Source organism: Eumetopias jubatus, unplaced genomic scaffold, assembly GCF_037043125.1.
Source record: "Eumetopias jubatus isolate StellerSeaLion01/CBP00866 unplaced genomic scaffold, mEumJub1_p1.0 scaffold_3, whole genome shotgun sequence".
Classification (NCBI taxonomy): domain Eukaryota; kingdom Metazoa; phylum Chordata; class Mammalia; order Carnivora; family Otariidae; genus Eumetopias; species Eumetopias jubatus.
Window position 1 is genome coordinate 81177355 of NW_028274809.1, and position 13199 is coordinate 81190553.

Below are 13199 nucleotides of genomic sequence, written 5' to 3' on the forward strand. Positions count from 1 at the left end.
CAAAAAGTCAGTATAATACATGAATACTGATCAAGTTTAAGCTTACAGATTAGGTACTAATTCAGATGACAGGATAAGTCTTTGATTTTTATTTGCAATGAGGGTTAGTTTAAAACGGGCTATCTGCACCTTAGGACTTTTACTATTAATATGTGGATTTTACAACTTAAATGCATATTATGCTTTGAAAATTATCATATATTTTTCATTCAAGAATATCTTTTATTTATGACTATTTATTGAAACCTTCACTTCAGCCTTCTGATTAAATTTATCCAGAAACTATACTCTCCATTTTGTATACAAAGCATTACTCTATTGGGGGCAGACTGCCTGTACAGAAACGGAGGTAATAGTTTTAGATCTATAAATAAACCAGCTTTTAAAATGCAATTCATATTTATGGACAATCATATAAGTGACTTCTGAATGTATAAAGTCTCAATTAAAATCCTCAACATTGTTTACTCATTCTTTTGTTTAGACTAACAATTTTTTACAGATGATATGCAAAAAACAATTCCCATGTTACAGATTGAGTTCCACCCCAGTGGTAGGGGCAACCAGATGATTTCGAAGGTCTGGTAATTTTTATAAAACAAGATTACCAACGAGTTGTCATATAAAGAATTCATGAATTTTGTGAAAAGAAACTGCCTAGCATTTTACAGTTAAAGAAAGCATACGGACTGAATCCTAGAGGAATTTAATTGTAAAATTAAACCTGAAGAAAAGAATTCCTGAATTCTATTAGAGTACTCTACTCTAGATACTTTAAAAACATTTCCTCTCAATCAGTCAGTTGAGTTCATTCCTTCAGTTGTAGCTCTTTAATTAACTTTTGGGAGTAATAATTAATGTAAAAATTAGTTACAAGTCTTATGGCACAGATAAAGCTCAAAAGATTGGAAGCAGGTGGGAAATTTAATGTGCAGCCCCAATGCCACCCCCAGGCAGGAGCAGCTGGAGACTAACCTAAAAATTACAAGCAAACTGCACATTGAGAAGGGAGCTACAGAAGGAGGGCTAGCCTCCTATATATGTTTAAGTAGTAATTTTACCAGTTCTATATACAAACAAATAAAAACCATGCTGACTTAATTTATTTGATGGTGCTTAACCTTATCTAGCAAAGTTTGTTTCCAAAATAATTCTTAGGGTATAGATCTGGGTTTGGAGGACTCACAGTAACAGATAATGAAGTCTACTTACACTTGGAAAATCATGAATGAACAAGATGAATGACAGATTCTTAGACTTAACTTGGTTTAACTTAGTTCTCAGCAATCTGAAAAGCTGACATATCTTTCATAGGGATGGAGATGAAGTAAAAAAAATAAATTATTAAGATTTTAGACTCATTTGCTCTAAGTTGAATATGTATTTGCTCCTTACAGGCTAGAATAACCATAAATATAAACAGTAACACCGATATCTTGCTATATTATACTTAGAGCAAAGTATTTTTAGCAGTTTTTAAACAACACTGGCAATAGGAACACTTCAAAAAAGTTATGTGTCCTTGTCTATCTTATCTACTGTGAGATGAGCTCCACATTCCCTGCTTTCTTTTCACTTCACTCCAATTAATATAGAGCACATCTTTACTATTACAGAAATAAAATACTTATGTGCAAAACAATTTCAATAGGCAATTAAGCTTCCCTCAAGAAACAACTTACACAAAGCAAACAGATCTGAGATGAAATCTGAACTGACTTTTGAGTTGTTAAGGTATGAAATCATTTGTATTTATATAATAGAAAAGATCTCATTTATATAAATACATCCTTGTACAAATAGAGAATTCCACTGCAGTGGGATACAAATAACCACACTGAAAGAAATAGCATTAATGTAATGTAATGAGGTTACATTACATTACATTAATTAATGTAATGATGCAATGTTGTATCTTTTAAAAAGTCCTAAGTCTGTTTCTGACTGTTTTTTTATTACACCACAAAGAAAGATTTATGTTATCATAACCTTTCATATACTTCCTGATAAACTACAAAATAAGTAACTTAGGTGGCATTTGTTTAATAAGAAGACTAAAACTTGGTTAAGCATTCAAGATGATAGTGTAGGAAAATCCTGAGCTCAACTCCTCCCATGGACATAATAAATCTACAACTACATATGGAATATTGCCCCTTAAAGACCAGGAAACTAGATGAACAGAGAGCCTCCACAACAAGGGGCAGCACCGAGATGGGTGGAAGAGGCAGAGATACAGTCTCAATAAGGAAAAAACCACACCCGAGGCATGAAGTTCCACAGTCAGGAGGGATCTCAAAGGTATGGAACTCCTCCCTAAAAAACAAGTGATTTAAGCTCCACATCAGGCAACCCAACCCTTAGATCTTGCACAGGAGGGGCAAGCCCCCAAAATAGCTGGCTTTGAAAACCAACAGAGAGTATGTCCAGAAAAACTACATATTTATAGGAAAAAAAAAAAACCTGCTCTATAGGGCTCAAGCACAGACTCGAAACTAGAGCAAAAACACAAGATTGAAAAGTGCATAGTCCACAGTGAAGAATACCTACTTACCAATCTTGGAGTGCCTGCTGGAGAGGCATGAGGTGGCAGGGCCTCTCCCAAGGACTAAGACACTGGCGACAGTCATTTCTGCTACCTCATTCTGCCACGCTGATCCAAGCACTGGATCTATTTTGGAATCCTTCTACTAGATCACTAACGCCAAAGGTGTGCCTTGCTGAGAGCTCTACACAACCCTGCACCTCCACCAGGCCTTGCAGCCAATAAGACACTAATCTTGCCCACCAGCATGCCTGCAGCAGTTACCCCCAGGCCACAAGCCAACCAGGCCAGGGGTCAGCCCTGCCCAGCAGTACAACCACAGCAATTGTGGCCCCACCACAATAGGAGGGTACACAATGCCCATAAAAGGGATATCCCTGTAGCAGCTGAGTCCGGTGGTTAGGGAGGATTGCACTTTTGGCCCCATAGGACATCTTATATAAGGTCACTCTTTCAAGACCAGGAGTGGTAGCTGAACTGCCTAATACATAGAAACAAACACAGAGAGGTAGGCAAAATGAGGAGACAGAGGACTATGTTCAAAAGAAGAAGACAAAAACCTCAAAAAAAAAAAAAAGAACTTGCAAACAGAGATAAACAATCTCTCTGATAAAGAGATCAAAGTTATGGTCATAAACATGCTTACTGAACTTGTGAGAACAATGGCTGAACAACACATTTAGAACTTCAACAAAGAGCTAGAAAATAAAAGAAAGTACCAATCAGAGTGGAAGAATACCATAACAGAAGTGAAAAATACACTAGAGGGAATAAACAGCAGATTAGATGATACAGAAAAATGGATCAGCAATCTGGAAGACAGGGTAATGGAAACAGCCTAAATTGAATGAGAAAAGAGAAAAAATAATTTAAACAAATGAGGACAGTTTAAGAAACCCCTGAAACAACATCGAGCATACTAACATCCACATTATATTTAGGGGTCACATAAGTAGAAGAAAGAGAGAAAGTGCTGGAAACTTATTTGAAAAAATAATAGTTGAAAATGTCCTTGACCTGGGGAAGGAAAGAGACATCCAGGATCAGGAAGCACAGAGAGTCCCAAACAAGATGAACCTACAGATCTACACCAAGACACATTACAATTAAATGACTAAAATTAAAGATAAAGAGAGAATCCTTAAAAAAAGAAAAAAGAAAAAAGAAAAAAATTAGTTACATATTAGGGAATGCCCATAAGACTATGAGCTGATTTTTCAGCAGAAACTTTGTAGGCCAGAAGAGAGTGGCATGATAAATTCAAAGTGATGAAAGGAAAAAGCTTACAACCAAGGACACTTTACCCGGCAAAGTTATCAATCAGAATTGAAGGGGCAATAAAGAGTTTCCCAGACAAGCAAAAGCTAAAGGAGTTCATCACAACTAAATTGGCTTTACAAGAAATATTAAAGGGACTACTTTAAGTTGAAAAGAAAAGGTCATGACTAGAAATAAGAAAATATATGAAAGAAAAAAAAAATCTCACTGGTAAAGGCAAACATACAGGAAAGGTAGTGATCAACCACTTATAATGCTAGTATGAAGGTTAAGAGACAAAAGTAGTAAAATCAATGATATCTGCAATAACTAAGAAGATACACAAAATAAAAAGATGTAAAACATAACATCAAAAACATAAAATGTGGGTAAAGGGAAAGCAAAAATGTAGTGCTTTTAGAATGCTTTCAAACTTAGGCAACCACCAACTTAAAATAGATTGCTATATGTATAGGTTGTTATATATGAACCTCATGGTAACCAAAAACCAAAAACCTAAGATAGATACACAAAAAATAAAGGCAAAGGAATCCAAACATAAAACTAAAGAACATCATCAAATCACAAAGGAAGAGAGCAAGAGAAGAAAGGAACAGAGAAGAACTACAAAAACAACCAGAAAACAACAAAATGGCAATAAGTACACACTTATCAACAATTACTTTAAGTATAAATGGACTAAATGTTCCAATCAAAAGACACAGAGTGGCTGAATGGATTAAAAAAACAAAAACAAAAACAGAAACAAGACCCATCTGTATGCTGCCTATAAGAGACTTACTTCAGATCTAAGGACACACACACAGACTGAAATTGAAGATATGAAAAAAGATATTCTATGCAAACGGAAACAAAATCAAAGCTGGGGTAGTGATACTTATATCAAAAATAGACTTTATAACAAAGGCTGTAACAAGAGATAAAGAAAAGAAATCACAAAATGATAAAGGGATCAATTCAACAAGAAGATATAACATTTGCAAATATTTATGTACCCAACACAGTAGCACCTAAATATATAAAGCAAATATTAAGAGACACAAAGGGAGAAACTGACAGCAATACTATAATATTAGGGAGTTTTAACACCCCACTTACATCAATGGATAGATCATCCAGATAGAACATCAATAAGGAAATAGTGGCCTTAAATGACCCACTAGACCAGATCAACTTATAAGATATGTATAGAACATTCCATCTCAAGTGCAAATGGAGCATAATGTCAGGGTGCAGAATAAGTAAATTTAAGAGATTGAAATCATATAAACCATCTTTTCCAACCACAACAGTATAAAACAAATGTAAAATCAATTACAAGAAGACAAATTGAAAAAACACAAACACATGGAGACTAAACATCATGCTACTGAACAACAAATGGTCAATGAAGAAATCAAAGAAGAAATAAAAAAATATTTTGAGACAAATAAACACAACATTCTAAAATCTATAGGATGCAGCAAAAGCAGGGTTAGGAGGGACGTTTATAGTGACACAGGCCCGCTTCAAGAAACAAGAAAAATCTCAAATAAATAATTTAATCCTACACCTAAAGGAACGAGGAAAAGAACAAATAAAACCCAAAGTTAGTAGAAAAAGGAAATAAACATTAGAGTGGAAATAAATGAAATAGAGACTAAAAATAAAAAAAAATAGAAAAGATCGATGAAACTAAGAGCTGCTTCTTTGAAAAGATAAACAAAATTGAAAACATTTAGCTAGACTCATCAAGAAAAAAAAAAGAGAGGACCCAAATGAACAAAATAAAGGAGAAAAGACCCTGAATAGCCAAGTCAATCTTGAGAAAGAACAAAGCTGGAGGTAATCACAATCCCCATTTTGAACTATACTACAAAGCTATTGTAATCAAAACAATATGGTACTAGCATAAAAACAGATACACAGGTCAATGGAACAGAATAGAGAGACCAGAATAAACCCATGGTTATATGGTCAATTAATCTACAACAAAGGAGGCAAGAGTGTACAATGGGGGAAAAGACAATCTCTTTAATAACTGTTGCTAGGAAAAGTGGACAGCTACACGCAAAAACAGTGAAACTGGACCACTTTCTTGCACCACACAGAAAAAATAAGCTCAAAAATTGAAGAATTGAATGGAAGATGTGAAACCATAGAACTCTTAAAAGAAAACATAAGCAGTAAGCTCTTCAACATCAGTCTTAGCAATATTTTTTTGGATCTCTCACGTCGGGCAAGGACAGCAAAAATAAAAATAAACAAAGGGACTATATCAAACTAAAAAGCTCTTTACACACTGAAATAAATCATCAACAAACAAAAAGACAAATATCCAATAAGGGGTTAACATCCGAAATATATAAAGAACTCATACAACTTAATATCAAAAAAACAAACAATCAGATTTAAAAAATCTACAGATGACCTGAATGGACATTTTTCCAAAGAGGACATAGAGATGGCCAACAGGCACATAAAAAAATGCTCAACATCATATCTATAGGGAAATGCAATGAGATATCTCCTCACAGGTGTCAAAATGGCTGTCATTAAAAAGATAAGAAATAACGAGTATTGGTCAGGATGTAGAGAAAAAGGAACCCTGTGCACTGTTGGTATGAATGTAAATTGGAGCAGCAAGTTTGGAAAACAGTATGGAGCTTCCTCAAAAAATTAAAAATAGAAATACCATATGATCCAGTAATTCCACTTCTAGGTATTTAACCAAAGAAAATGAAAACACTCATTCAAAAAGACATTCGCACTTCTTGTTCATCACAGCATTATTTGTAATAGCCAAGACATGGAAGCCCCCTAGATGTTCACAGATAGATGAATGCACAAAAGAGATATGGTACACACACACAGACACATACACAAACACACTGGAATATTACTCAGTGATTAAAAAGTATGAGATCTTGCCATGTGTGACAACATGGATGAATGGAGTGGGTAGTACGCTAAGCAAAATATGTCAGACAGAGAATGACAAATACTATATAACTTCATTTATATGTGGAACCTAAAGAACAAAACAAATGAATAAACAAACAAAATAGAAACAGACCATAGATATAGAAAACAAACTGGTGGCTGATAGAGGGGAGATGGGTAGAGGGATGGACAAAATTCGTGAAGGGGATTAAGAGGTACAGTCTTCCAGTTATAAAATAAGTAAGACACAGAGATGTAATGGACAGCATAGGGAATAGTCAGTAATTATTAAATAATTTGTATGATGATAGATGGTAACTAGACTTATTGAGATGACCATTTTATAATGTATACAAATACCGAATCGCTATGTTGTACTAATAAAACTAATGCAATATTATAGGTCAGTTAAAAAAACCCCTGAAATTTCTTGTCAACAGTTCAGTTTTTCCATTCAACTTGTACACAAGATATATGTTACCAAAATTAAAAAGAGCAGGCATTTGCATTTTATTTGTATGATTTTTACTTGTGAGAGGAACAGCCATCTCCGTCATGACTTTTTCTTTGTTACTATTATATGCAATGGAATAGATTAAAAACTGCACAGAAAAAATTGGGAAATTATTTTTCATTAATATCAGGAATTAAGAAGACTCATAACTGAAACTGCCTATAGATAAAAACACTCAGCCTTACATCAGAAAAGCCATGTGAAGCACTAGAAGGATAGGATAATACTGTCAAGAGATATCAGGTCTCTTTCCAGTATTTTATATTCTCCTGTGAATGTGGTAATGATGCTTATATGTTTCTTTTAGAAATCTTCATATTTTTCTTTATCCTTGTTACGGAGATAAGCGGAATGACACCTTATATAAACACAAGTAATGCATAAAAAATCTCTCTTGTAACCTAAGGCAATTTACATTGCAAAACAGTACAGAATGAAACACTTGAGTATTTCTAGCATGAAGGTCATTTACTCAAATTTATGTGAAATGCTGTCAGTGATGGTATGTTGCTCCCTCAAAGGAACAGTCTCTACCTCCTTAATTACAGGATTGCACACTTGGAGGTGACAAAGGTAATAAGGTGGCTCACCTGACATAAAGCACTCCATTTTGATCCACACGACGCTGCCAACCCACAGGAACTTGTATAGCTGGAAGACCTCCATCTTTGTCCCCTCCGTCACAGTCCTTGCCTCCATTCATTTTCTGTGTCTGCTTGGGACTCTCCAAAGATATCAGCAATAAGATGATATCCTTATATTACAGGGCATGATGGCCTTCAAAAATGGCCAATGCAGCACAGTTTTTCCCAGACTGTACAAAATGCATTGGGAAGCTTCGGCTCAGTTTGGAACCAAGTCCTTGAAATCTGCCATTGTGGAAAAAATCAGTTTCCCATTATAATCTATAAATAAACAATATTTAATTCCTAAGGATGGTCTACATGGGTAAAAATGAGTGCCTCTGACTAAGGAAAATCATATTCACCAATGCTGGTACCTGCCTGAATTGGGGGAGGGGAGGAGTATAAAGTTTTTAGTTCAACATTTTGTCTTGAACCTTGATGTCAGACTAAAATAACCTCTATGGTCTAGAGAATGGTCTCATTTTTACAGTGTGAGTCGGTTAATATTTCCAGGTACTACCCGCCTTTAGAGGCCACATTCTTTAAATTTTTTCTTCATCTTCCAATCTGAATCCAAGATGTTGTAGGTTGGTTCATCTGATGTTTTCATGTCTTCAAAATTCCAACAATGTAGCCTGAAACATATGTAAATGTATGAACTTTATATTTAATATTGAAAACTGAGAAGCTGCACACATTTAAAAATAGAATAAACTGCTAAGTGCACCAAACCACTTTGATGTTCTCTGCCATCAAAATCACATGTCAAATTTGTCTTGCTTTCTTCTTCCAACTTGATCCACTTACTCCAGTTAACCAATTTGTTTGCTCTTCACCATGTGTAACTTTCTAATTATTAGAGATAGACATAATAGTGGCATTTCACACACACACACACACACACACACACACACACACACCCTCCTTCTTACAATAAAAATGCATCTATCACCTCTTATGTTCTGACAACTGGAAAGTTTTATAAAATCCAGTTACATTTTATCACTCTTTAATTGTATATGCCCTTATGATTTACTTTTCTTTTCTAATCATCATATTGGCCTAAAGAAGAAAAGGTGTTTTTTTTTTAAGAAAAAATTAAAAGAAAATATACAGTACATTTCCAAGTACAAGAGATTTCCCCCCACTGTTCTTGAATATAAGAGTGGGAGTTGCTTTAGAGTTAAGATTTACAAATTCCTGTCTATTATGGGGTACTCTCTTAATTCCTTTATTAAGTCACAAGGTGCTGCTTGGGGAAAATATACTGGCTTGAGACACCAGCAATCAGTGCTACTGTGGAAAGCTTGAAAGAAGTCATCTTAATGGAACTGTTAAGTAAAAAGAGATGGCAAATAAAATTTTTAAGATTTAGTGCTTACTCCTAATGGAGAATGTGATGTAACAGTTGCTAGCCTTATTTCTGGTGGTATACAAGCCTTTCTATAATCAATTTAATATGTAGTGTGTAATTACATTGTGGGACTCATGAAACTATACTAAAGGATGAATAAAAAAATCATTCTAGTGTTATATGAGTGGGACATGTGGCTTGGGATAAAAATGTCCAGTGACAGCATTATCCACAGATTCAAAAATGCTATACTCAAACAACTTAACTAAAGGTGAAGATGACATGCTCTGGAAGACTGTGTTAAAGGACTTAAAATTCATATGAAAATATTAAAATTGTTTCAAAAGTTAAAAAAAGATTTATATTTTAGTTGTTTAAAATATGTATGCATAACTTAACACATTAAACAGTGTAAACAGACACATAACTACTTTATCTACATTCCTAAAAGCCTACAATTTAAGTTAGCCCCAAACATTTTTGGGCCTGTCTTTATTGAGAAAACAGGAGAATGCCTTATATTAAAAGTCATCATGTATTCAGGCATATGCTGTATTTGCAGCCTGGGCTCTGAGACAGATAAAGGTCATTTAGCTGAAAGTACAAACCTTGTGCATGGGTGTTGTAAACATCAACAAGCAATGGGAAAAGTAGCACAAATTTATTGGGAAAAATGTGGGGTATAAAGAAAAGTGCCCAGTAGTATCATTGCCAATGTGTCTCAAGCTGCTAACTTAACATTGTTGGGGCCACTCCATTGTGTCTATGCTTCTCACAGAAATGACCCACTTGTCTCCCATTCACTGCACCTTAACCATGACCCCTGCTGATCATGTATGTGTTTATTCATGTTTTATTTGACAGTCAGCAGCTACTAGGTACAGGGTACTATGCTGTGGCTGAAGTACAAAGATAGGAGGCACCTCTTTATCCATAGCCCAGTGTAATGTTTGGCATTAAAGAGCTGTTCCGTGTGGAAGAATATAAAGAAAAGAGGGAGGAAGGATAAGAAAGGATGGAGAGAGCAAGGAAGGGTCAGTCCTGCCCAGTGGAGTTCCCAGTGCTAATGAAAGATGGGAAAGAGACATGAATTTCATACCATCCTGGACTCCCAGTTTTGTCAAATAGTAACAGACCCAGATTACTGAAACTGCTTTTTTTAAATAGTCCTTTTTCATGCTCATTTTATTACCCTGCTTTTCCCAATAAAATGCCTTCAGTGGTCTGTGATCATTAGATTGGACCAGCTCTCATTCTCCCTACTTTTGAGCTTTCTGATCATTTGATGCCTATTTTCTTTTTTCTTTCTTTTTTCCTTCCTTTCCTTCCTTCTTTTTTTTTTTTTTTTTTCTCTGTTTGTTTGCCTGCTTTTGTATGTGACTCCAACTTCCTTGAGACAGGCTGGCTCAGTCCATTAACTAATTTGTGGATCTGCCAGATAATAACATTGGATTGATTCCTGCCAAATATGTCTCTCTCATATTTCAGTAATGAAAAATACAAATATCTGATGGCTGGGTTTTGCTTAGACCAGCAGTTCTCAAAGCATGGTCCTGGGACAAACATCATTATGGTCAATAATGCCCAGGAACTTGTCAGAAATACAAATGCAATGGCCTGGCCCCAGACTTAATGAATTAGAAACTCTAGGGGTCACTCTGTTCTTTAAGAAACCCTCCAGGTGTTTCTGATGCATGCTCAAGTTTGAGACCCACTGGCTCAGACTAATGCCCCTGCCTCCTTCCCAGGACATGGCAGTTTTATGTCTCCACACTATGCAGGCAGCCAGCCCTCTACTCCCTTTTGGCCCTGGGAGGGTCATCCTTTTTTTGCTGATACTTCAGCCTTTTAGAAGCAGCTCAATTGCAAGGGCCTTAGGGACTCCTCACAGAGCAAGGTCCAGTAACTACACAGTTCTCGTTTATTTATCTGCAAGTGGCCCTGATTTTCTCAACATTCATTTTGTGAATTTGGAAAATTCAGAGATGTTTGAAGGTGAAATTAAAATTGAACTGTAATCTCACTGTTGAATAATAACCACTGCAAACCTGAACATACTTTCTTTCAATCATTGTTTTTAGAAAGTTTTAAAAGCACACTTTAAAAAAGAATTTATAATAACAAACAATAAACCACCACTCCAAATTCACAATGTAAGCATTTTATCAGTTTTGCTTATTTTTAAAAATAAAGCACTATTACAGATAGAGTTAAATACTATCTTCCTCCCCTACCCCATCTTTCTTTAGTCCTATTTCCTTCTCTTCACCTTAAAGGCAACCACCATTATGAATCTGGTCCTCATTCTTCTAGGCTATGCATTTATAGGTATATTCCCTATGTGTATACGTAAACAATATCTGGTATTGCTATATGCATTTTAAAATTTTTATATAAACACTATTACACATATATATCATTCTGCAACTTGCTTTTTAAAATCCAACACTGTTTGAGAGCTATCTCAGTTGAGATACATAGATCTATCTCTGTTGCAGATATATAGATCGAATTTGTTAATTTTTAACATCTGAATGGTATTGTGTCATATGATTATAGAACTATTCATCTATTGGTATATTTATCATATTAATGTTAGATTGTGGCGTCTGCACATTCTCAACTTTTCAGATACTGCCAAATTGCTCTCCAAAGTTGCACTGATTCCAAGTTCTTTCCATGTTATAAATGCATCTTTTTCCTTTAAATACTGAATCATTACCACTTTATACTTTATTTTCATCCTGAGCATTTTACTATGGCATTAAATATTTTTTCCAAAATATGACTTTTAATTGCTGGATAGAATTTTTGGGTCTATATCTATATATCTATAATTTATTTACTTCCCTTTTGTGAACATAGATTTTCTCCTGAATTTTCACAACTACAAGTAAATCTGAGATAAATATATCTATCTGTACATAAATCAATAGCCATTTTGCTAATTTACTGAGAATTATTTGCTAAAACAGAGGTGCATAATTTTAAGACCCTTGACAAATTTCTTAAAGTGACAAAAGGGTAGTTTTGGGAAAGCACTTCAGGCCATAGTTTTCAAACTTTTGAAACCCCTGTATATCCTCTTCTGCTAAATATGAAAATCTTCTCTTTGCCTCTAAGATTCTGATAATTTTATCACTTACATGGACCCATCATTCAAGATTTAGTCAAGCTTTATTTTTATAGTTGATATTATAAAAACAATAGTTTCTCCTCTTTTCTTAATTTAACATAGGAAATTACATATCCACAACATTTTTCCTTCATCTCCCCTGGAAATTCCATTATGACCTTGTTTATATGGCTTGGTTTGAACCTAATAGACACAGGTTAAAACAGAAAAGATATCATGATATGAAAGGTACCTCCATCTCACTAACACTCAGGATCAAGGATCGATTTTACACTTAGGACAGGATTTAAATTTATTTCACAAACAATTCTGGCAGCAACAATAATATAATTCAAAAAGTGATGTGTGTGTGTGTGTGTGTGCACGTTCTGAGGAGATTTACCACAATTTTACCAACATTTTTATTTTCCTACTTCCTTTCAATATGTAAATTAGTCTGAGAATTGGCTTTTGGTGAATTGAATTTAGTGGCTTGATTTACTTCTTTGCATTGGCTTCTTCTGACCATTCAGAATTCAAATTAGATGTCACGTCCTGGAAGAGACTATACTATATACCATAGGTAATCTCTCAGACTTTAAGTCACTGATACCTCTTGTCATCCATTTGTTTATCATTTATTTGTTTGTTTATTGGCTATCTCTTCCCAGAGGAATGTAAACTCCCTCACAGCAGGGACGTGTCTCTCTAGGTCCTTCCTATCTCTATTCCTAGTTCCTGGTAGTGCCTGGCCTGCAGTAGGTGCTTAAGTGCTTCCTGAAGACTATGCATATTCTAATTAGTCAACATAGTTTTATATTCTGATTTTTGCCATGTAGGCTTAG

At 34.9% G+C, this 13199-nt stretch overlaps 1 protein-coding gene across 2 annotated transcripts in view; it reads right to left on the reverse strand.

The window, feature by feature from the left end:
• The window catches only part of MBD5 (methyl-CpG binding domain protein 5), a 433194-nt gene that overhangs the window by 52167 nt on the left and 367828 nt on the right, over positions 1-13199 (reverse strand). For both annotated transcript variants that reach the window (XM_088021713.1, XM_088021712.1), the window contains one exon: positions 7850-8520. In XM_088021713.1, coding sequence (XP_087877839.1) covers positions 7850-7962 — 113 coding nt within the window. In that variant the 5' untranslated portion in view covers positions 7963-8520. The remainder of the gene's footprint in view (positions 1-7849; positions 8521-13199) is intronic.